We start from the raw sequence: 24,737 nt of genomic DNA, 5'->3' as shown, positions 1-24,737 counted from the left end.
TTTAAAAACTTAGGCTAGCTATAAGATACAACTAATTATTTATTTTATTATCTCTTTTACTTTTTTTTTTTTATTGATACTAGATATTTAAATTGAGAAATATTTTCATTTCATCTTATCATTACAACTTTCTCAGATTCTCACATAACTTATAATAAATAATTTAACTTTTTAAAATTTTAAAATAATAATAATAATAAATATTATTATAATAATATTTTATATAATTTTTAATTTTTATTTAATAATCTCATTTCACTATTCAAACAGTATCTAAATGTTAACATGTTTGAGAATTTTCAAAATGCATAAACATATCATTTCGGTTAAGGATGAAGCTAGCAGACTGTCCAGCACTTACCGCTAGGCGTACTGCTAGCTATAATCTGAAGATAGTTTTTTTTTTCTTTGTAAATATTTTTTAATATTCTTAATCATTAAGTAAAATAAATAAATAAATATATAATATTATTATTATTCACTTCCTTAATTATTAAATAAATAAAATTTAAATATATGAACAGTAAGATTGAGCAGTAATTATGTTGTCTCCCTCTTTTTCTCTAATTTCAATTTTGGAAGGTAAGGAGGATGGAACATTCAGATTGCTCTAGCTGTTAGCCAATTATTTGTACATATATTATCTTCTTCAATATTTTTGAAACGTTTTAGAAAACCGATTAAAGATGGGTTTTTATAAGGTTTTGTAGTAACATTATTAACATTATATTTGGATTATGAAACTTTTTAGAGATGCTTTGTGTCGATATTCGTTGAATAATTGTTTTTTCTTTTTCTTTTTTTCGGTTTTGTGAAAATCGTTTTTTATTTATTATATAAATCAAGAGAATATATATTAATAATAAGTATTCTAAAGAGTTTTGGTGTAAAGATATTTAGATTGAGAGCAATAAATTTTTGAAAAGATATTCAAAACTGATCCTTGTCGGCAAACATAAATAAGATGTAGGGTCACGTGCTCAAAGATTTTCACAGATTTTGTGAGCTTGTATCATTTGCTTTACAAGACACAATATAAAATAAAATCCAGATATCAAACACGATCATGGATGTGTACGTTCCAAACAATTATATGGAAATGAAGAGACCAGACATTATATATTTATATGTATGATGTCTGAGGACTGAGGACTGATTTGCGGACACGATATCAAACGACACTATCACACTTGCATGGTGATTGTGATGTTGCATGTAGCAAGGGACATGCCATGTTAAAAAGAAATGGGTCATAACCTCAGGATCTGTAATTCAAGTTATTAATTTATAAAAGAAAATTGTTGGCTTCACAGAAATATATCCTAAATATGAAGTTTATTTATTTGTTTTTATAAATATGATTCATTAGATTTATTTTACAATAAAAAAATTACGATCTTATTTATTATAGTAAATTATACAACTTTATTTTTATAAAAATTTATTAGGAACCAAATGCCAAAAGATAAAAGTTCTTTGCCTTAGTTATTATATGTTGGTAATGAAAAAATCTAGATGTAGTCGAGATGTGCAAGCGCCATGCAAACGGTGTTGACGTGGAAAAAACCAAAACGGCACCGTCTCTATCTCTATCTCTGTGTTTCAACTTTCAAAGACCAAAAATTCAAAACGGCAGCGTCTTTATCTCTCTCTCTAATTCTCCCCTCGGTCAGGCCGTCGGCGACCCCTTCTCCCTCTTCTTCCCCTCTATGTGAAACCCCTTACGAATTTAGGCCACCCTTGCACCAAGAGCCACTTCTCACCCACTCTCCATCACCGTACTAGTAGTTTCCAAGCCACCAAGCCTCCCCTCACAACGGCACACCAACCCTAGAGCAGGAGCTTGGAGCACCAGTGTTCATAGTTCATACAAAGATTTTTCCCATCGCATGAAGAAAATGGCTTTTTGGACAGAGCTAAAATATGGGTGTCGATTAGATTGGATGATTATGCTTGCGTACTGTTCATATCTTCACCCCTACACCTCTATTGTGTGATTTATGAAATTGCTTTGTTGTTGGTCTTCGGTTTTTGGTGCTAAGTTGGTGTGGTAAGTCTCTCCTTGTACCACATGTTGTCCTCTGTGTATTGTTGAAGATGGGTTGTTTTCATTGCAGGTTGGTTGGATGTTTTTCAATTCTTGGGACAGTTGTTGCAGTTTCTTTTTTTTAAGATCTTTTGAGATTTGTTGTCTGGGTTGGTTTTCGATTGAGAGTTCCATTTTCACTTCAGCGAAGCTTGAAGAACATAATAGAATTTGAACTTTTATTTATTTTAAAAAATATATATAATATAAGACTGACGTGGCATAAAAATTGAATAAAAAAAAAAACAAACTATAATATAATCAGCCAATTGCGTGCCGTTTGCAGCCACTCACTGGCTGTAGAAGAACTGGTTAGTAATTAAGAGGAAATCATTGTTCTGATTTATGCAATAACTTACTACCAAAATCGAACAAATAGTTAGAGCCCATTTGCCCAATGTATCGCATACATTGTTTTTAAGAGAACATCAAGCTAAAAGAATCTGATCTGAGCGGAGCCTTCCTCCACCAAACAAGCCCACAACCCACGAAAGTTGTTTCCTTAAGGAGATTTGGAACAAAGCCCGGGTTATTGGTTTCTAGGCTATTAGGCCGAAAGGTCGTCCGGGTTATTAGTTTTAAGCCTTTTAGGCCCAAAACAGTCGGAAGTTCATATGTGATTTATCTTTATATTAGTTATTTATTTAGCTATTAAAAAAAAAAAACTATAAAATATGTAGACATTTATTTTAAATATATGACTTACATTTAAAAAAAAAAATCTCTTCATCATTTTTACATACCACACATCATGTTTTATTTTTAAATTTATTATTTATTTTTTTATTTTTTTGTTTTATTTTTTTTAAATTAATTAAATTTTTCTACTCATCATCTATACACCATATATTTAGTAAGATAAAAAAAATATAATATATAGTGTGTGTGAATGACGAGTAAAAAAATTCATTTAAAAATAAAATTGATAAACAAAGTTTGGTTGAAAGATATTACATGAAAGTTGCTCGCACCGAACATTATATAAATTATTTTCCTTTCATTTATTTGGATTTAAAACGTTAAATGAAAATTGAAATAAGTAGGTCCATGTTTGGATATAAAACGTTAAACGAAAAATGTTTTTAAAGCCTCAAAGTTTTTCTTTTTTTAAAAACGTTTGCTAAATTTATAAAACGGATTTTGAACACTTTAAAATAGTTGAAAAATCACTTTGAAAATAGAGTAATATTTCTCATTATCTTTTTTATTATTATCCTCATAATTCATATCATATGGTATGATATTAAATTGTTGTTAATTATTTATTATGTTTTATTTGTGGACTTATTATTTATTACCACATTATATAATATTGAAAGGGTGATAAAAAAATGAAGATAAATTTATTTTTCTTTTAAAATACCCAAATTAAAGCTTTTGTTGGAAAGTTATTGCCATGCTAAATTAGAAATGATATTTGTAATATTTGTGTGTGCAGTTTTTACTTATTTTATTTTTTGAAAAAGGTAAATTAAAAATTTATATGAATTTGTTTTTAATGGTGACCTCAACTTTTTTTAAAAAGAGTACATAGAAAATGTACACTCTAAAACTGTATATAACATTACCCGTAAATGTTTTAGAAGATAATTGATATTTGAAGTCGGCGTATACTCTTTTTTTAAAAAATAAATAAATATAAAATTTATATGAAAAAATTAATTTTTTAATAATCAACTCTATTATTTTTTAAAAGGAGTGCGTGATACTCTTATAACTATATCTAGTATTATTTAATTTTAAAATATATCTTTGAAATTAAATTATAATTAATATGATGTGTGCAGTAAAAATATTGGAATAAAGTTATTAAAATTTTAATAAAATTCTATAATTAAAATCCCTGCAAGGAAAAATTATATTTCCTGTAATTCCAAACAAGAGGGCATTTAAGTCATTAAGAGAGAAGGTCAGAAGGGTGTGTGTAACTGCTTATAAATGTACTGCTAGGGTTAGGGCTTTGCAGTCTTCTACCGTTCTGCACGCTCTTCGGCACTTCCACTCCTAGAAGCATGGCTGCTCCCGCCGCCCCTGCTCGCCAGCTCTCGCAGAAGGAAGCCGACATTCAAATGATGTTGGCCGCGGAAGTCCACCTTGGAACTAAAAATTGTGACTTCCAGATGGAGCGTTACGTATTCAAGCGCCGCAACGATGGTATTTCTCGCTTCACTTTCTCAGATCGTTCAGTCTTTTTTCACCTTGCCTGTGTTTTATTCTGATTGGGGGTGATGAAAATGAGTGGGAAGTAAAGAGATAAATAAGGATTTAAAGTTCTGGTCTTTTTTGGGAAAAAACAAACTGAATTGAGGGGTATTGGTGGTTTTTCGGAGTGAGTGAAATAAAGAATACTGCAAAGTGGTGTTGATCTCGTTGGCTTTATAGAAAAATTCGAAATGCTGAATGGTTTAGTCGTGTTCTGTTGATTATGAGTTCGGTTCTTTTATTCGTACATCAATTTTTTCTTATCAGTGTTATTAAGAACACTGGACTCGGTCATCTCTCACTTTCCGTATTTGTGTAAAGTCGTGTACTCGTGTTAGTTACCTGTGAAAATATTCTGATACTTGGGAGTGATGTTTGGATGGTTAGGCATATACATAATCAACCTGGGGAAGACATGGGAAAAGCTTCAGCTGGCAGCCCGGGTGATTGTCGCAATTGAGAATCCTCAAGACATCATAGTACAATCTGCAAGGCCTTACGGCCAGAGAGCAGTCCTTAAGTTTGCTCAGTACACCGGTGCCCATGCCATTGCCGGAAGGCACACTCCTGGTACCTTCACCAACCAGCTGCAGACATCGTTCAATGAACCCCGTCTCCTCATTCTAACAGATCCAAGGACAGATCACCAGGTGATTACTGCTTCCCAACTTAATGTGATGCCTGGTTTAAGTTCTGTTGCTGGTTGGTTATTTGTTTCGCATATTTTTATTGTGAAAGCTATTCGCATAAGAGTTTTAAGGACTTTGAATGCTATCATATATTAGAAGATTATGTATGTTGCCGTGATCTATGTGCATCAGTGTTTGCTCTTGTTGTTTTTTGTTTGTCCTGATTTGTACTCACTACTAAAAGCTGCTTACAGCCCATTAAGGAAGCTGCTCTTGGTAATATCCCAACCATTGCCTTCTGTGACACTGATTCACCAATGCGGTACGTTGATATTGGTATCCCTGCCAACAACAAGGGGAAGCATAGCATAGGGTGTCTCTTTTGGCTCTTGGCAAGAATGGTTCTGCAGATGCGCGCTACTATTCGTCCTGGACATAAGTGGGATGTGATGGTGAGGAAGAAACTAGAGGGCTTTGTTTGGTAGAATCTTGTCAGAGCTCTAAACTGCTAATTGAAAATGGGTTATCCTTTGTATGTGCAGGTGGACTTGTTTTTCTATCGTGAACCTGAGGAGGCTAAGCAACAGGAAGAGGAAGAAGCAGTTCCCATTCCTGATTACGGACTCGGTGATTATTCTGCTCCTCCCCTTGCCTCTGACCAGTGGCCTGTTCAAGGTTCTGATACTCAGTGGAACCCTGATGTTCAGCAACCTATTTCAGCAGTTCCTACTACTTGGGCCACGGAGCCAGGTAAGAACTATGCTACCTTGTTTTGTTTTGTTTTTTGTTTCTTTTTTTATAATTTTGGTTTGTTGGAAAACCAGGTGGAACTACTTATAGAATTAAAACGTTTATGTAGAAAACTACTTATTTGGCTGGCATTTGTTATATTTGCTGACATGTTTTACTAATTAGTTCTAACCCTTTTTAGTTCAACTGCCAGTTGCTTTAGCAGCGGATTGGGATGCTGCTCAAGTGCCACCATTGACCACCACTGTTATTGAAGGTGCTCCTCCTGCTTCTGGATGGGGCGAATGAAGTTAGAAAGCTTTTTGCTGCCATAATTTTGAGTTAGCTTTCCAAGTTTAATCAATTTCTTTTGTGATATGAACTTGTTTATCGGCACGGCTTAGTGTAATTTCAGGGATTTTTGACTTTGTAGTTGGTGCCTTTAAGAGAGAGTTGCTTTATTTTGATCTGTTCAAGAATCTGATATTTTCAAGCAATGCAAGACATGCTTTATGAATCTCCTGAATGCAACTAAACGAATTGCATGCTAATCGTTCACTGCATTTTGCCCCTGAACTTTCAAAGGAGTAAATAATTTAGATGAAGTATAGATTTTCTGAGAAGCTAATGACGGCTAATAATGCCTGTGAAGAGTAAGATGTATTGTTGTCAAAGTATTTGCATTTTGTGTTTAAAGATATTCCTCTGAATGCTAACGGTGGTCCTCCAACTGAGTCTCCAAGATTGAGATTCTGAATGGAATCTCATCATCTCGATTCTTGACATCCCAATATGGCCGTATTACTGAGCTTCGATGATAATTGTTGGTTTTCACCGGAGTGGAATTAGATCTAAAGACTTAAAATGTTCTCCAGATCCTCATCATAAGTTGATTGGCGATATTCACAATTCGACTAACCTACAGGCTACAATAAATTAGTTGTATTAGACTCTTGGAATTGTATACCTGGCTATGATCATATGGTGTTAAGAGTAGTTTGAGGAGCTAGTTGAGTTAAAACGTCGTTAGACGTGATATATTCATTCTGTTATAAAATGTTAAATCTTAAAAATTAGTGCTTATGTAAGCAGTTTTAATTATAGACATCAGAGAATACCAAATAATTCTCAATTCAAGAAAGAAATACCCATCAAGTTGTCAGCTTTCAATTGATCAGTCAACTTCTAAGGAACAGCGCCTCCCCATGAAAGAGCCACTTCACAAAGCTCTCAGAATATCCACCACCCTAAGACAGGAGAGACAAAGAAGTAAGAATTCGTTTCCAATTGTAGCAATCAAGAAGAACGAAAGCAACATGTTGACAATTGTGTAGGTAGCAGCTTATGGCTGCTGCTAACTGCTTAAGGTGATTCCTCATTCCTCCTATTGCATACAAGGAACAAAAGTAATAATCATATGAAATATAAATGAACTAAATAAAAGAAAAGAAACAAACAGCTGATGACAACTTTTCTCATGCCATGAGTTTAGAGGTTTGAAAATTTAAATATAGGAACTCAAAGTCTATTGGCGAAGGGAGATAAATTGATTGTCACCACCCTACTGATAGGCACTGCAGCAGTACTAAATACACTACCTCATCCTGGTTAAACCGTCATATGGTTCTAATCATGAACATGCAACAAAGATTAAGTGCTCAGATATCTTTGGATATTTATTAAAAGAAGTGAGCACAATCCTATGTTATAATCCAGCAAGGTCAGCCAGATTTGTTTAAACATAACTAACTTGTTTTTAATCTAATGCAAGACACCATTATACACCAATCAACAATAAGATACTAACGTACTGACCTTCATTCGATGAATTATAGTCTCACATGAAAAGCACCTGCGGCCATAAAAACAGGGGTCAATCAGAAACATCCACTGTTGTTTCCAGGGTCCAGAACAATTTTCACCCAATTGAAGCCACTTTCGGATATTCTCCACATGAAAGTCCAATATGGTTCTTATGGGTGGATTAACAAAACATGTGCCAGTTAAACTTTCCCTTTGTGGTGTTCTGCCCCCTGCCTGCTTTTGGTCCAAAGATGAAATTATTGATGATGGTTTTATCCACCGATTTTGCTATAACAACTTTTCCCACTGCGAGCTTAATTGTATATTATATTTTTCAGATCTACTTACTTTTAAGGGCTCTTTAAATATTTGTTTTTAAAATTATAGCAGTAAAACCAATTAACTCGTTTTATCCAATATATCTATCGGCAAAGATAGAGGACAGTTTTTTAATTGTTTATTATCTTTCTTTATAATTAAAAAAAAAAAAAAGTGGCTGAGTAGAAGGCATAAAAGATAAATGATAGCAACCTTTCATTTTCTTCAACAAAAGAATTTGCAGCTGAAGAATGCCAGTCCATATCAAATAAACTTGAGGGAGCAGATGCATCTCTAGTTTCCTCATCATAAATATTGTCACTTTTCAGGCTTTGGTCCTCTTGCATGTAACCCGGAGACAGCCTGTTAGAGATCGAGGACACCAAGTTACAAAAAGAAAGCCAACTTACTGTTGTTAGACTATAAACAGATGAAGCTGAACTATTGGAGTAAAGATCAGTTCAACCAATAAATCCAGAACTAATTATGAAGTATACTGAATTTTGTTTGAAAGCAGCATGTTGGTCTAAGCGAATCCAGTCTGAGCAGCTGGGGTCGACAAGATTTTTAAATTACAAATCCACAGAGATTGACAATGATGAGAAAATATATTAAGATGATATCAGCTCTGTCAAAAATGACTTATTGTTGACCTTAAACAGCCCCTGCCCCCTGGCCTCTAACATCTATGGCCATAATAAAATAGGGTGACTAACATGGGGAAAAGTTAACAGTACTAGGAGACCAGAGCAGTTCAATAAAAAGCTCTTCTAAGGGAACAATTATATAAATGGGAAATAACCAGACCTGGTACCAGTTGAGATCTCTGGCATGAACGCTAAAATACTTGTGCTACCTCCTTGAGCTTGGTCATGCGAAGGCTGGGTTTGGATGTCTGCCAGGAAACCTAAAAGATTCATGCTGCTTCCTTGCACTTTTCCAGAAAAAGGCGGATTAAGCATCACATCTGTGCTCACCATAGGTGAGTTACTTGTAGAGAGAATATCACTATCTGACAGTGACCTCTTAAAAGATGACCTACAATTAAAGAACTTCTCCCCATAAGTTCTTGAAAAGAAAAAAATAGTACTATCATTAAAAGGATATTCAAAGTGTATAATCAACTTATTTCCCACCCTCACACACGTATATTTGTGTAAATATCATCAAGTGAAGATCAGGAATCTAAAATGATTTATTTTGATTTTCACGAAAATATTAAAGAAGTTCAAATAGCTGTTCAAAAGCCAGAGAATTGAAAAAAAATAAAATTATTTGTTCTTAAGTTAATCCTGTTGTTGCTCCAAAAGCAATCCAAAATTAAAACAAATGTTGTATGTGCATGTGTGTGGGCATGAGCTTGTAGCTCCAATAAAATTTCTGATCCACATTTTTCCTGATGGTTGGTTTGCTTCGATGAGATAATGCTGTAAGAGATTTTCATGTGGCTGGAAAAAAACATAGAAAGAGGGAGATTGAGCAGGTGATGGGTGCAGGGAAAGGTCTGTCAAGTAGAACAGGATGAAAGACAACGGTCAGGAAACTAATTAAAATATGGAAAGCTTAAGCTGGAGTTTGACCAGAAACTTCGGCAACATTCAAGTAAAGCAATAAGTGAATGCCATAACGGCATGCTCTTAGTGAATGCCAAAGCGTTTCAGATAAAGTCAGCAATACAAACATTTCCCTAGTGTTCCTTAAACATTTTCACAAACTTTGCGAACCGCCATTGTTCCTGTGTTGGAAACTGATTTTAGCAACTCTGTTAACCACAGATCTAAACTGGACAAACAGGAAAGAAAAAATGTGAAAGAAAGTCCAATACTTACCGATCATTGTGACTTAAAAAGAAACTAAGCTCAATAAAGCATTAATTTCAATGATTGTGAGTGAAAATAATTCTGGATGAATATAAAATTCTTGCTAAACTAATTTTCTCAGATGTTACATTGAATTCAAATGATAGAATGTTGCTAGCACATCAATCCATGTCTAACACTTCCCTCATAAAACGAGGGCAATACCTTCCAACATTGTAACGCTGGTCTGAATCCAACTCCCACAGAACTTGCTTTCCCTGTTGTGGACGAAAGTAACCCAAGAACCTGCACACATATCAAGTCATATGGTAGATCAGATGCTTCCAACGCTCAAGGTTGATTCACTTAATCTTTAAGGATTCAATTTGCACTCTTTGAATTTTCCATTGTGAAACAAATACAGTGTTAATTATTTAATCAGTTGGCTCACACATTCATTGCATCCTGTCTCACGAAATCCAAGAAGGCATTGCTGCAAAATCGTTTTACGGTTGTAATGAGATCTTGGTAATCAATTGCCGGTCTCCATTGACCTCTAATATCAGCAAATATCTGTTTAGCATCACCAATGCAAAACTTGAAGAGCTAATACTGCTGAAATTAAAAAATAAGAAACAAACTAACAAGTTAGGAAAAAAGATAAAGGTCAACTGGAAAGGTATCGCACCAAAGGCCATGTGGTGGGGTTAGATTGTAATGAAACCAGGTGTATTTAGGTTCTCTCTTAAAAAACTCAATCCAGTTTTGCCTGGCTATGGGTGTCGGGCATTCTGAGTAAGGTGATAACAAACTTGGTGGCTTGGAACTTTGGGTCAATCATGGACAAGTTGAGAAATTAAATTCTTCACACCATTTTCTATAGCAGATGCCCACAATCAACAAGCGTACTAATTTCTAAAGCAGTAGCATTATTGTATCCGGTTAAACAGGATCTTTCACTTGTCCCTGCAATTTTTAATTAGTGAATACACATTATCATATGCTACTGTGGGTGCTTCTATTAATATGTGTTATCGTCTTTTATTTTTAATTTAATTTCAAAATTAAACTAAAACCTCCCATCAAATTTCAATGATCATAAAACCTTGAAATCCACAAATTTGTATGCATGTGCATTAGAACTCCCAGGTGACAATCATTTCAGCTGTCAAACACAAAAATTTTCGTTGCCATTCACACGTAATCATTTCGGCTAGCAAACACAAAAAAAATCTCATTTCCATTAACATGTAATCATTTTTAATATTTCAAACACGCACGAAATTTTAGAAGGATTACCTTACTGTGTGCTGGGGAACCACCATATTGTAGTGCAAGTGTGTCACCCATAGCCTCATAAACTGTCATTAAGTTCTCTGCCAAAGGATCTTCAAGATCAATATTTGGGGATTCTATAAATCCTAAAGCATGCAGCTGACGTCCAAGGGCAGCTAGTCCGTATGCATATTGAACAACGTTTGTGCGATCTAAGCAGTCCATGCAGTTGCTCCTCAGGACCCCTTTTTGAGACATGCATTTGACACCATAGTTTTCATTTGCATCACAGCTTCCACCACCATCAGTAAAATTTGCTTCCAAGTTACCGGCATCCCCATTTTTATTAAAGAGATCCTCTAAAGAGTTGTGACCATTATATTTACTGCATCAGAAGGAAATGATCAGCAATCTGAATATTACATCCTCTAGGAAGCCTCTAGGAAGCCGAAGTAGCTTTATAGCAAGCTAATCCAACAACAGTTGCATACACACATACACAACCTAGAGCAAATTATTTGTTCATATTCACCATGTGAAAATTGCAAACAATAGCTTAGGCAGTAAATCCACTCTCTGAAAGTGAGAGAGAGCATGAAAATAACACCTTAATTTACATAGATGTATAAAGACAGGCCGGACTGGAATTATAATTTCAGTCCATGATAGTGATAACAGAATTTAACTAGTTCAACTAAGAAAGCACAACGGGTTGCCCTGAAAAATAAGAAACTGCAACCCCATGAAGTGGAAATACGGTTACATCTTCAAAAATATTCACATCCATATACAAGAAAGAAAATGACATGAGATACCTTCTTAAAGTATAGTATCCATTATTTATAAGACTTACTCAAAGTAGGATAAATTTAAAAATCCATCCTGCCATAATTTTGGGGGTAATTGACAGTAGAAGATGCCAGTTGAGTCCAATGTATCAGCAGCCAAGTCTCCTAACTGTTGCAACTCATATATAGGTCTGCAGTTCAGTTCCATCCAGGTCAATCATAATTTACTACAAAAAAACTGTAGTTATGAGGGAAAGTCAGAGTACCTTCTATAGTACATGTGCGTATGTAAATCCCATCGACAAAATCTTAGGTGATTCATCTCTGGTAATTTATCAATGATGGACGCGATGGCTTTTGCATAGGTTGCCCCAAGAGTTTTCTCAGCACGCTTCTTTCCACGTGTCTGTCAATAATCAATCATGGCAAAAAGGAGGTTGTTAGATTCGGAATTCAATGAACACCCATACGCAACAAGCATGGGGAAGGAAGAAGACCCAGAAAACCTAAACGGTGTGCAAATTCTAGATATACTCAACTCCAGGAGAAGTTCTGCACATGATGAGTACTATTGCTTAGAATGGATTTAAGAAGTCTTTTGAAAATTTGCTCATTAATATTTTAGGAGAGGATAAATTGAAATTTCCAGTCAACAGTAGAAGAGAGAGAATGAAGAGAGAAAATGAAATGATGAAAAAACATTTTATTTTTTTAAATTTCTGGCTAAGCAAGGGGTTCTAGCAATTAGCAACACAATAATATGTTAATATGTTCAATCCTTTGTTATTGCACCAAAATTCTACTTTCCAGGAATTTCGTATTTCCTCTCTTATGTATTTAATTGTTTCCCAAGTCTACTGAATGCCAACTTCACAGCTCAATGGGGAGAGTCAGAATTTTTGTCATTAGATAAATTTGCCCAAGTTTCCATACAGCTCATTTAAACTTTTGGCAATAATAAACAATACATAAGATATGCTAAACTCTCTTTATCTTTTCTTCCCTTATTGTTTGTGTGAGTTTAAATTTCGATTATATAAAAAATTAAATTTTGAACATCTACAGCTCTAACAGCCCAGCCTTTCCTATAACAATGTCCTGACTCCAACTTTGGTTTATCATTAAATGCAGAAATACCTTAAGCAAACTCAATATAACTATTGGCTTTCCATATCTCTTGACAAGATTTCTAAAATGAAGTACCATGGCTTCATAATTATGCTGTTCTGCTTGTACTGGAAACCAAAAAAAAAAAAAAAAAAAAAGTTAGTAGACTAATGAAAAGTTACCAAGGAGAAATGAAGATGCAAAAATTTGTTGGGCCCAAGTCATACAAGAAAACACGGGTCTAAATTTATGAAATCCCAAAGCATTCTGGGACCAGAACAATGGGACTGAACCACGATATTGCACTACAGAACTCATTTGTGTTGGGCACCCTTCAACAGGATCTTCAGAGACGATCTGTTCTGTCTCAACATCATTAGCTACTCTACCTTTGTCATTTACACCACGTTTCAAATATCTGCATCAGAAGATAAAAAGACAAAGTGAGAATCATGTATAGCATAAATGTTTATTTTAAAGAAGGGAGTCCTGAGAGAAACAGTATTTAGAGAGGTTAGTACTCTCAGTAAACGTCTGTCTACGTTGTAAGCATCCAGGCGCCTATGCAAATTGGAATTTGCAGAGCAAAACTAACTAGAAGTAGAAAGAACAATGCATGGTAAATGATAAGTACAAGGAAATTGTACCATTGCTTAACCCTGATTCATGCAAGAATACGAGGAGAAAAGCCTTCTTCATATCTATTGATTCTCCAAATGTTCTTCCATACAAAGAATGCAACCTTTTTAGGTGCTTTGCTCCTCCAAATGTTCTTCCAAGGAAAACTGTTGTGTCTTCGCTAGATAGTAATTGTATCATAAAAGGAGCACACAGAAAAATTCCCTTTCCTCGAAGGTTCTTATCCTCACTTGTAGCATCAATAACCGTGTTATACATCAAGCTGAGAAATTCCACCATCCCGGTAACTTCCCAATCATGTGCATCCTGGGTAAGACTTATATTCCACTCCTGTGTACCATTACTTATTACCCTCAAATCAGCCACCATTGCTTCTTTGTCCCGAGCAATTCTGAAAATATTTGGATAAACCTCCTTTAGAACCGTGTCTCCCACCCACACATCATTCCAAAAGCTGACCCTCATGCCATCCCCCACACAAAGACGAGTGTTACTAGCAAAGGTACACCAACCTTTCCTTATGTACTTCCATAACCCCACAACATATCCCCCCTACTTTCCTTAGAGCACCAACCCCCCTTTCACTTCCATACTTCATATCAATCACTTCTTTCCATAAGGCTCCCATTTCCTTATTATACTACCATAACCATTTTCCTAATAACACCTCATTAAAGGCCCTCACATTCTGGACCCCCAAGCCCCCATCTCTCAATGGAGTACACACCTTATTCCACCCTACTAGATGGAATTTGAGCTCCTCGCCTAATCCACTCCACAGAAAATCACGTTGAAGTTTCTCTATTTTTATTACTATACTGGCGGGGAGAGGAAATAGAGACAAGTAGTATGGAGGAAGGTTGGATAGTGTGCTCTTGATAAGAATGATCCGCCCCCCTTTAGTTAAATACAACCTTTTCCACCTGGCCAATTTATTCTCTAATTTCTCCAACACCTCCTCCCAAATTACCTTGGCTTTGAATGTAGCCCCCAAGGGAAGGCCAAGATACTTCAATGGCAAAGAAGAGACTCCGCATCCCAAAATGTTGGCCAACCCTCTAATGTTCCTCACCTCACCAACCGCGACCATCTCCGTCTTTGCAAGATTAATCTTTAATCCAGATACTGCTTCAAAACACAATAAAATGGCCTTCAAAGCTTGTACATGTCCTGCATTTGCCTCACAAAATAGCAATGTGTCATCCGCGAACAAAAGATGTGACATGTTGATATTTCCCACTACAAAACCAGCCAAGAATCCCCCCTCCACTGCAGCTGACAGCATTCGACTTAGGGCCTCCATTACGATGACAAATAAAAGGGATGATAATGGATCACCTTGTCGTAGTCCCCGCGAGCTATTAAAGAAACCCACCGAATCTCCATTTACTAACACTGAGAAACGAGCTGTTGACACGCAATGCCTCATCCACTTTCTCCATCTTGTCCCGAAACCACATCGGCTCAACATATATAACAAAAAGTCCCAGTTGACATGATTATAGGCCTTTTCCATGTCTAGTTTGCATAAAATACCTGGCTCTCCCGACTTGATCCTGTTGTCCAAGCACTCATTTGCTATAAGAACTGAATCCAGTATTTGGCGCCCTCTCACAAAAGCATTTTGAGTCTTAGAAATAATTTTATCCATAACTGTGCTCATTCTATTAGCCAGGACTTTAGAAATTATCTTATATATGCTCTCCACCAGACTAATAGGCCTAAAATCTTGCACCTCTATAGCACCCTTTTTTTTTGAACCAGTGTGATAAAAGTAGCTTTCAAACTCTTCTCGAATTTACCATATGTGAAAAATTCCTGGAAAACCTGCATAACATCTTCTCTCACCACCTCCTAGCACTTTTGAAAGAAAGCCATAGTAAAGCCATCCGGGCCCGGTGTTTTGTCTCTATTCATTTTCCTGATTACTATGTGTACCTCTTCCTCTTTGAATGGTCTCTCCAACCAAACCATACTACTTTGTTCGATGTGCTCAAAAGCTAATCCATCTAATGTAGGTCTCGAATCATGAGGTTCTGATAACAAATGTTCAAAGTGTCCAGCCACACGATTCTTGATTTCAGCTTGGTCTGTAAGTGCACCGCCATCCACATTTAGGGACTCAATGGTATTGAACCTCCTGTGAGAGTTTGCAATGCGGTGAAAAAATTTCGTGCACCTATCTCCCTCCCTAAGCCACAATGCCCTTGAATTTTGTCGCCATGAAATTTCTTCCATAAGAATCACTCTTTCCAAATCAGCAACGACTTGCCCTTTGTGATTGCTCTCATCTCCTACTCCCTCCAAGCTTTGTAACTCTTGAAGCAGATTTTTTTTTTTGTAGCGTAACATCACCAAATATTTGCTCATTCCATAACTTCAAATCCTTTTTCAAAGCCTTCAACTTTCCAGCCAATACATTACTCGGGTTGCCTTGTAAATGATATGAGCTCCACCATTGTCCCACCAGCTCCACAAACCCCTCATGTTTTAACCACATATTCTCAAATTTAAAAGGCCTTCTACCCCCTGGGATCCCTCCACAATCCAACAAAATAGAAAAGTGGTCCGAACAAATCCTAGGGAGCCTTTTTTGAGAGAGATCTGGATAATGTTCCTCCCAAGAAGGAGATATTAAGAATCTGTCTAGTCTTGACCAGGCTTGGTTTGAGGACCAAGTATAATCACCCCCCATTAGCGGTACATCCATTAATTCCACCTCATAAATGATTTCTGAAAATTCCCTCATAGCAAGGTTTTGTCGTCCCTCCCCCGATCTTTCGCTAGGAAATCTAGTCACATTAAATCTCCTCCAATACACCATGGAACCTCCCAACATGAAGCCATGCCTGCAAGTTCATCCCAAATCAACTGTCGCTCACAATCCAAATTAGAACCATAAACGCAGGCGAAAGCCCACACAAATCCATCTTCGAAGTTTTTGAACGAGCACCCCACCGAATATTCTCCCATAAATTCATCAATATTTTCCACCACCCTTTTATCCCACATAACCAATACTCCCCCCGAGGCCCCTTTCGAAGGTAAATAGGACCATCTTGCAAATTGGTAGCTCCATAAACTCCTTATGACTCTTCTTGTAATAATCTTCAATTTTGTTTCCTACAAGCAAATAATGTCCAGCTTCCATTGTCTCAACAAAGATCGTACCCAGAGGTGTTTGTTAACCTCTTTCAACCCCCGTACATTCCAAGCTGGAGAGGAATCGCCGGGACACCACAGATTGCGGCTGTATGGAAGATGGCTCCTCTTTGTATTCTTTGGTGTATTTGGAGTGAAGAAATGATAGATATTTTGAGGATCAGGAACGTTCCATAGAAGAGTTTATGAGGTTTTTTTGGAAGACTCTATTTATGTGGGCCATCACTCTAGAGCTGAATGGTCTCAGTTTCCAAGATTTCCTTGTATCAGTTACTAGATCCTAAATAGGTGTATTCACATGTATACCTCTAGTGTACCTGGAATATGCTTATTAATAAAATTTCTTATTACTTATAAAAAAAAATCTATTGATTCACTTCATTATAACGATTGAAGTTATCAACTCGCTGAATCATGCATGAATATGAGGAGAACAACTTTCTTCAAACCTGTTGATTCACTTAAAAATACCAAGATTGAAGGTATAAAAACATAGGAATGCCAAGAGATTTAAACAAAGGACATGTTATCCAAAAGGGTAATGAAACACTTGCACATTCTTTATTACTCTTTTACTACTAAACTATTTTTTTTCTTTCTACTCTTTGAATTTGGACTAAAAATCTCAAAACATGACCTTATTGCATAATCTAAAAGAAAATAAATTCAATCAACTAACGTAGTCTTGTAATTTAAATAAAAATAAATATGATTTTATAAAAATTGACCTTCTTTTGCTGTGAGTCAATTTTTATAAAATTAAATTTACTTGTAATTAAATTACACGATTACGTTGGTTGATTGAATTATTTTCTTCTAGATTATCCAAGAAGGTCATGTTCTTGGATTTTTAATCCAGATTCAAATAGCAAAAAGAAAAAAAACAACTTGGTAGTAAAACAGTAGTAAAGGAGTTGTAAGGGTATCATTATCCTATCCAAAATTCTACTCCGAAATTCGAGAACCATTCTTGCTTGGGTGCTTTGCTTGAAAAAATATATGAAACGCTAAAAAAAACCTTGAATAGAAGAATCTATGAAAAATAAACCAGCTATAAAAATCGCCAAATGTGACGAGCATAAAAACGAAGGCCATTTGGAGAGTTCAAATATATTTTGTTTGAAGCAGGTTTGAATAGGTCTTCAAGTGTATCCTCTAAAGAGTTTTGAAAAAAACATTCAAAAAACATCCATCCAAAGAGTTCCGAGATCTTTGTCGAAAATCATATAAAGAAAACTTCAAATGGGAGCCAGGGAGTGGCAAAAGCTTCGTTTGAAGTGTACACAAGGTGTTCTGATGGTTGGCCTTACAGAACAATTACTTAAATATGTTTGTGTTGCCGGAAAAGCCAAAGGGTAACCAGGTCTTGCATACCATAAAACTTCAATCAACTCAATGTTTGAATGGGGCATTGGATGGGCAACTGCATTCAAACTGTCTTGCAAATATGCATAACTCATCCTTATCTCTTTGATGCAGAATGCATAGCAGAAAAAAAGTGTCTTTCCGTGAGCATAAAATTACAATAAACTAGTCATAATTCACCATATGGTCCATACAATCTGTTTTGAGCAACAGGTCAAGGAGATGGAACTCAAGTAAACCAGACACACATCAAAAGGATGTGTCTATGAATATTTAAGTAATTTAGAAAGCATGTTGTAGAGGTCTCCATACCTAGTGCCTGCAAAACAACGTGAGCGTCTGGCAATGAGGGTCAACTTGAAGTCCCTTCCAGGTACAGAAAGTTTGACCTGGATAACCAAAGCACCTATCAATTTCATATAAAACTATTCCAACTCTACCGTTAAAATACATCAAACAATGCACCGCTTTTTCCAAAAATATTTGGAGAAGGCATAAGCCAATATAAATTGCAAACTTGTGAAAATTAGCCCATAGGTAAATAGTTTACATGACTGCCGTAAGTTTTTCTTTGGGTTTTTGGGGTTTGGGGGGGGGGGGGGGGGGGGGTGGGGAGATCTTCCACATTCAGTTAACTCTTACTTTAGATGAGTCTTAAGGAATGGATTACACATACTTCCAACTTAAAAGGATTTCTTACATACAAATAGCCTTTGAAGAATCAAATGAGAAAGCTACTAGCTAGGATAAAACCAAGCAAGAAGATAAAAGAAAAGGAAAATCATGAGATATATAATTGTGGGAAGAAGTATAGATTTTGAAAAGGTAAATAGTCAAGGAACTTAATTTAACAAAACACTCACTATGGCAGCCAGGTTTCCTACTGTGGCCTCAGTGTAGGGTACAAGGACAAACAAAAACCAATATAAAACTATTCGAGAAATGTTTAGTTCAGAAAGAAATCTCATAAAAGTATAGTTTACAAACTGATACAGCTTGTCGTGATACATTAGATTGTAAAACTCTTTTATTGTAAAGTAGATCTAACGTATAACATCTAGCCACATTAGTTTGTGAGATTTACTTTTGCAAGATGTTTTTGTGAACTTAGCACTTCTCAAACAGTTCATGTTTCAGTTAGTAATTCTAAATACCCATTTATAATCAGTAACCTCGAAAAGTTCTCTATTGTATACCTGTTTAAAGAAGCCATGAACTAAAGCAACTGTCCAGAGAGTATTGCCAAGTCTATTTCGGATTTCACTTGTTAAGAATTTGTTCCAAACACACTTTTTTTTATAGAGGTGTTGTCCTGTCTTATAATCATACAGGTTCTTCTGAAGACTACGCATGGCATGGTATGAATAGCTGAAAAAGAAGTCCTTTGTAAGGTCCACTGTGCAAAGAAGCATCTTGTACCTATGTCAAAAAAGAATAGAAATAACAAAGCATATTAAACATATGGCAAAGGGAAATACAATAATGAATATCATTTAGTTAGATTTTTTTTTGGGGGCAAGTCATTAAGCAATTCATTCCTCAAAAGATAATCAATACGAAAAGCATTGCCAAAAATTACAAGCCTATTGACCCAAAAAAAACCATATACCCAACCACACAAAAAAAAAAAAAATCTCCCAGGAACAGAACCTTATACACACCAACCACCAGACAGCAATCTCGTATAGTGTATCCTAGACGAAGCCCCGCAATACTCAGCAACAACAAACTTGCAATACAGCAGCTAGAAAATACAATCAACTTGTTCAGTGGGGAAGCAATACAGCAACTTGAAATTCCAACCCCGCCAGAACACAACAAGAAGAAGCATCACCGCAACTACCAATCAAGTAACAGCAGACAGCAAGCAAGGAGCAATAACCAACACTGACCACACGACCACACCACTGTGCACCATAGCAATGAGGTTTAGTTATGAACTACTACACTGTCCACAAACCCCCATTTGCCCACTAGATTTGTGTTCTCAAGTGTTGCAGGAAAACCTTGGAAGATGCTAACATTTATACCTAGATTGGTGATTTCCTTTATACCTATTTCATCACCCTACCTCCATAAAGCCTCGAGTTCCTCTTCCTCCAAACAAAGTAAACCAAGCTGTTATCATCAAATGAAAAACTCTCCTCCGCGATTGAATTAGAAATTCTGACTAGGAGAAGAACCGAAGAAAATGATTATCCACATTTTACACTCAAGATGCTTGTCCCATTCCACAGGTAAAATATAACCATTGGAACAGACTGAACAGACTGACGAACAGTAATGAAGATTTCCCCTGTGAAGGTTTTCATAGCCTTCAAAAGGGAGTAAAGAAGAGTCCAATAACAATTTTTTATTTGTTCTGAACGATCGGGAAGATATATGCTCCAACTCCATAAAGAACAAACTATAGACTCGGGTGGAACAAGAAAGTTTAACGTGGGGGGCCAAACTATAAAAAAAAAATTGGGGGGAAGCGCGGGTTGGGGGGGGGGGGGGGGGGCAGCAAAGTTGATTTTCATATAATTTCCCTTATAAAAGAACCTCAAATTTTTTTAAAAAAATTTCTGAATTTTTTTGTGGTTCCACCCATGACTATAGTTATCAAAAGATCATGGTAAGAATGGAGAAATGTATGAAACTGAATGCTGCAATCTTCTTAGAATCCAAGGACATGTTACATCTACATGCAGAATTGACAAAAGACCTGTTCTCGTTCTTAGAATGAGCCATGAAGGTCCTGACGGTAGGATTTGGAATGGGAATCATCTCTCTCTTTGTAATGGCATATATCTTATGGCCACCAATTTCACCGATCTTCTTTCTTTTTGTTATAAGCAGCATGTAATAAGGTTCCAGAAATTTGACAAACCCTAAATTCAGAAAAAAATACAATGAGATCCCAAAGTTTAAAAACAATATACCTTTGTGTGTGTGTGTTGCATTATTATTAAAGATTGCAAATATAACATACCAATGATCCCATAACAAGTCGTGACTAATTTAAGTCCACCTGTTATCTTATTTCCATCATCTAGCCATTTTAATAGGTCCGAGCACTCATTTTCTGAGTATGTTGCAGAATCTTCATCAATGTCTAGCTCAGAACAATCCAACCGATCGATCTTCAACACTCTCCAAAAGGTTCGCTTCTTGTCTCTTCCTATAATATAATACTTCTGTTGCAAATAAAAGGTATATAAGTATAGCATTTGCTTTGTGTAAGATGAGAGGGACTCAACATAACGCATAGATTAATCAGTTTATACACAAAACCTCAAAATAAAGATAACACCCACTAGATACGATCTATTGTTTGATCTTATGGAATTTAAGGTGAATTAAGAAGAGAGAGAATAGTAGGCACAAATATTTAGAGTGATTCGATGTTATGTTTAACAAAATTAGAGTTACACATACGAATCGAACTTTATCCCGGGACATTAAAATTCTCAATATATTCTCCTCCCAAGTTCCCTCTTATTTTACTCATAGAGAATAGTTTAAATCCCTCATTTAAATATGAGCCACTATCGCTAACCACAGGTCCACAATAGACATAAGTATAACAATCTAAAAGGCAATCCGGAATTTCCCATTAGGAGGTCAGTCATAAATAATCGGATACTGCAAAACTTTGCTTACAGAATTACCTAGTCATGTAGGATTTAAGATTCTTGCAATTTTTAATAAACTCAGCATAAGAATTAACAAAAGAACAAAAGCCTAGCAGCTAATCGTTCGAAGTATACCAAACAAAAAATCAGTTGTAGGAAAAGTTAGAAATCCAAAGGTTTCTATACGGATACTAGCCATGTGAGCAACCATATCAATCAAATTTTGCGCGTCGGCCATCTTACAACGTGAAAGGGCATTTTTATGTAGGCAAACACTCAAACATATTACGAGCAAAATGTCGTACGATGCAAATGCAATTTGATTTACCTTTCCAAGATATGCAAGGCATCTGAGTAACTTACTATCAGGTGCTAGTGGGTGCGTGTCAGTGTATGCTAGAGGCCGCATGGAATCCATTGGTTCCAACACTCCCTTTTCCACATTGACAGAGTGAGCTACGCTTGTGGTGTGTGTCAACACCACCTACAGGAGCCTCACTGTCAGTCGCCACAAGAGTGGGGTGGGTAATTGACGTTAGCAGTCTCCAACATAACCATTTATGCATGCATGCAATAACTTCCTGAAACCAAATATCCACGACTCGCTGACCTAACTCTCCACCGAATGTGATAAGAGATGAGTTTTCCAGTAAAGTTTCCCCCTGAAAATTGGCAGTCGGCATTAATGTCTCCCTCTTCTTAAGTTCTTCCTTCTGTCTGGTCATGCTGATCATGAATATTATGATATACATATATGTACATATATGTATATATATATATATATATATGTATAACATATGAAGTGTCCTGGAGTCTGGACTGCCGTTGGTATGATTTTTGGGTTTTCAGTTGTAATTAGCAGTCGGAGCTGAGAAGACGAAAGGCACTCTTTTCAATTAGGGGCAGCGCCGTCTAAGAGTTAAGGCGACAAAAAAGGCCCCTCGTTTAGCATGATTCGGTAAAGCCTCCATGCTATGGGGAGTTACGGCGAGGCTTTCCTGGCATTCCTGTGTCGAATTGCATTCTTACGACGTCATGGATACCAGTCGCCTCAACAGACATGCATATTCGTAATGCACCCCTGTAACGGCGAAATGAGAGCGGCTGAAATAGAAGTCGTAAAAGCTACCACGTAGCGTGAATTCTTGCGTACTCGGCTATCATCGTACAACTGAATGAGTTGCCTTCCATTTGCTCCAATGAATGGTTCAAGATGTGCCACTTTGCATGCATACATTCATACATACATAATAAATGTACGTGTATAAAGGTTAATTTACACGTAGTCATCTTTCTTTTAAATTGAATTCTTAAATAATATTTTGTTGAACTCAAGAATTGTGAAGTCAACGTGTAAGAACTAAATATTTGTATATGTATTTTACAGAATAATATTATTCAATATTTTAATTTTTATCATTATTTTATCATCTCATAATGCGGTATTGAATAATTAAAAATTATTTATTATATTTTACTTATAAATTTATCATCTAATGTCACGTAATGGGATAAGAAAATGAATAATAAACAGATTTTTTTTTTTTAACTAATCAAACCAAGATTTGATCAAATTGCATTCGGAAGTTGCAATGTATATATCAAACAGTAAAACCAAGAATTGTTCAAATCTCAAAGATCCATATGTTTTAATAATAGTCAATTCTAAAGCGCTGCACGCAATCCGTCGCCAACCCAAAGTCTTCTTCGATAACTTTGTAATGGGCATCACGATCGATGTGCCAACAAAAATATATATGCATATAGAAATCGTATTTACGATTCAGATAAACACGAAACTCGATGCACAAAACTCAAACCTTTGAGCTGGACCAGAAACAAGTGAAGAACCGTACGTACTACAGTACAAATGACCACAACAGGTAAGTATGCATAGATCGAAACCGAAAGATGTTGAAGCAAAATACATCAAAATCTCTATCCAGCCATTAATAAATAAATAAATAGCATATTTTCACGATGGAAAATGGTTTACCGAAAAGGTCTCATAAAGCCTGAAGCTTTGCAGGTAGTAAGCAGAAGAAGCACTCGCGATTGGCGGCTCTGAACCCATATCGTATATGTAAAGAAGCACTCGCGATTGGCGGCTCTGAACCCATATCGTATATGTATCCCAATCCTGCGCTTTTATGCCAGAAAGAACACCCAGAACTCTAATCTGTTCTCAAACGATCGACTAGGACTAGATTAATGAGGAATTCTTGGTATGATTTTTCTTGGAAACTCTCGCTGAGTTCTGGAATAAGAAAGATCACGAAACGAAGCTCAGAGAGAGACAGAGAAAGAGAATGAATGTCATGCGAGTAATGATGAGAAAGATCAAAGAGGTCAAACCACTCGTCGAAGCTTTCGTTTGGGGTTGTTTTCCGGGAAAAAGAGGGAGGGAAGGAAGGAGGCAGGCAATAAGCAAAACTTCTGCTTCTAGAACCACGCTACAACGGGAACCAAAAACTTGGCAGTTTTGAACTACTACTCTACACGTTATGTGTTTCATTTATATCTCGAAATATAAAAATATGAAAAAGAAAAACTCTTTCAAAATTCTACGGATCCTTTCGCTGATGTTTATGTTAATGAAACAGTGACGGCATGTACTACAATTAAGCTTCCCTCATCATGAGTTGTCCATATTACCCACAATATTCGGTCAAAGTCTTGCAGCAACGGTTAGTTTATTCAGTTTTTTTGCCTGAATGAAATAACCACTAGCAATTAGGATTCTTTTAATCTATCTGCTCTAAAACGCGATTACATAGTTCAACCTGATCTCAATCCGTAAGTTAAACGTATTAAATTTTTAAATTTTAACTTGATCAATTTAAATAACGAGTTATATTGTGTTACCCATCCTGACTCGATTAATAATTAATAAGAAATACATAAATACGACATGATTCATTTCAACTTATTTTATATAAATACGTTAAACTAATATGCATAACCCATTTGACCTGACTAATATAATTTTACATAAAAATTAAAGTATAAATTTATTAGTAGCTACAATATCTATAAAAAAAAAATAAAAAGGCTACTTACTAACAAAAAATATCAATATTTTCTATATTTTAACCTATAATAAAAATCATTATTATAAAACCTATAATAACATATATGAGTATAGGTCTAGAATTATAATCTTAATAATAAAAACATAAGCATATTACAATTTAGAGCTCCACAATAAGGCCCCATTT

At 35.8% G+C, this 24,737-nt stretch overlaps 2 protein-coding genes across 7 annotated transcripts; one reads left to right on the top strand and one right to left on the bottom strand.

Annotated features, from left to right (window-relative positions):
• The first annotated feature begins 4,044 nt into the window (after positions 1-4,044).
• Positions 4,045-6,163, top strand: LOC122300885 (40S ribosomal protein SA-like). 2 transcript variants are annotated; one of them, XM_043111833.1, is made up of 5 exons: positions 4,045-4,240; positions 4,676-4,938; positions 5,172-5,369; positions 5,460-5,667; positions 5,861-6,163. In XM_043111833.1, the coding sequence occupies exons 1-5, from the start codon at positions 4,099-4,101 to the stop codon at positions 5,953-5,955; spliced, it is 906 nt and encodes a 301-aa protein (XP_042967767.1). In that variant the 5' UTR covers positions 4,045-4,098; the 3' UTR covers positions 5,956-6,163. The 2 variants fall into 2 exon arrangements, with proteins under 2 accessions (XP_042967767.1, XP_042967766.1); XM_043111832.1 differs by having other exon boundaries at positions 5,849-6,163.
• A 493-nt stretch (positions 6,164-6,656) lies between these two features.
• On the bottom strand, positions 6,657-24,008 carry LOC122300883 (phosphoinositide phosphatase SAC2-like). 5 transcript variants are annotated; one of them, XM_043111829.1, is made up of 18 exons: positions 23,875-24,008; positions 23,649-23,776; positions 23,516-23,602; positions 20,877-21,081; positions 20,610-20,775; positions 19,099-19,321; positions 18,215-18,291; positions 12,964-13,154; positions 12,767-12,864; positions 11,896-12,035; positions 11,695-11,820; positions 10,866-11,226; positions 10,018-10,139; positions 9,792-9,872; positions 8,575-8,805; positions 7,981-8,130; positions 7,462-7,498; positions 6,657-6,893 (listed from the first exon to the last, which is right to left on the bottom strand). In XM_043111829.1, exons 3-18 carry the CDS (start codon positions 23,591-23,593, stop codon positions 6,825-6,827), a joined length of 2,355 nt encoding a protein of 784 aa, XP_042967763.1. In that variant the 5' UTR covers positions 23,594-23,602; positions 23,649-23,776; positions 23,875-24,008; the 3' UTR covers positions 6,657-6,824. The 5 variants fall into 5 exon arrangements, with proteins under 5 accessions (XP_042967763.1, XP_042967764.1, XP_042967762.1 ...); XM_043111830.1 differs by having other exon boundaries at positions 23,516-23,776; XM_043111828.1 differs by having other exon boundaries at positions 23,649-24,004.
• Between the last annotated feature and the right edge of the window lie 729 nt (positions 24,009-24,737).

Source organism: Carya illinoinensis, chromosome 2 (assembly GCF_018687715.1).
Source record: "Carya illinoinensis cultivar Pawnee chromosome 2, C.illinoinensisPawnee_v1, whole genome shotgun sequence".
NCBI classification, from domain to species: domain Eukaryota; kingdom Viridiplantae; phylum Streptophyta; class Magnoliopsida; order Fagales; family Juglandaceae; genus Carya; species Carya illinoinensis.
The sequence above is the reverse complement of the archived record's forward strand: the minus strand, read 5'-3'. Positions and strand labels throughout refer to the sequence as shown.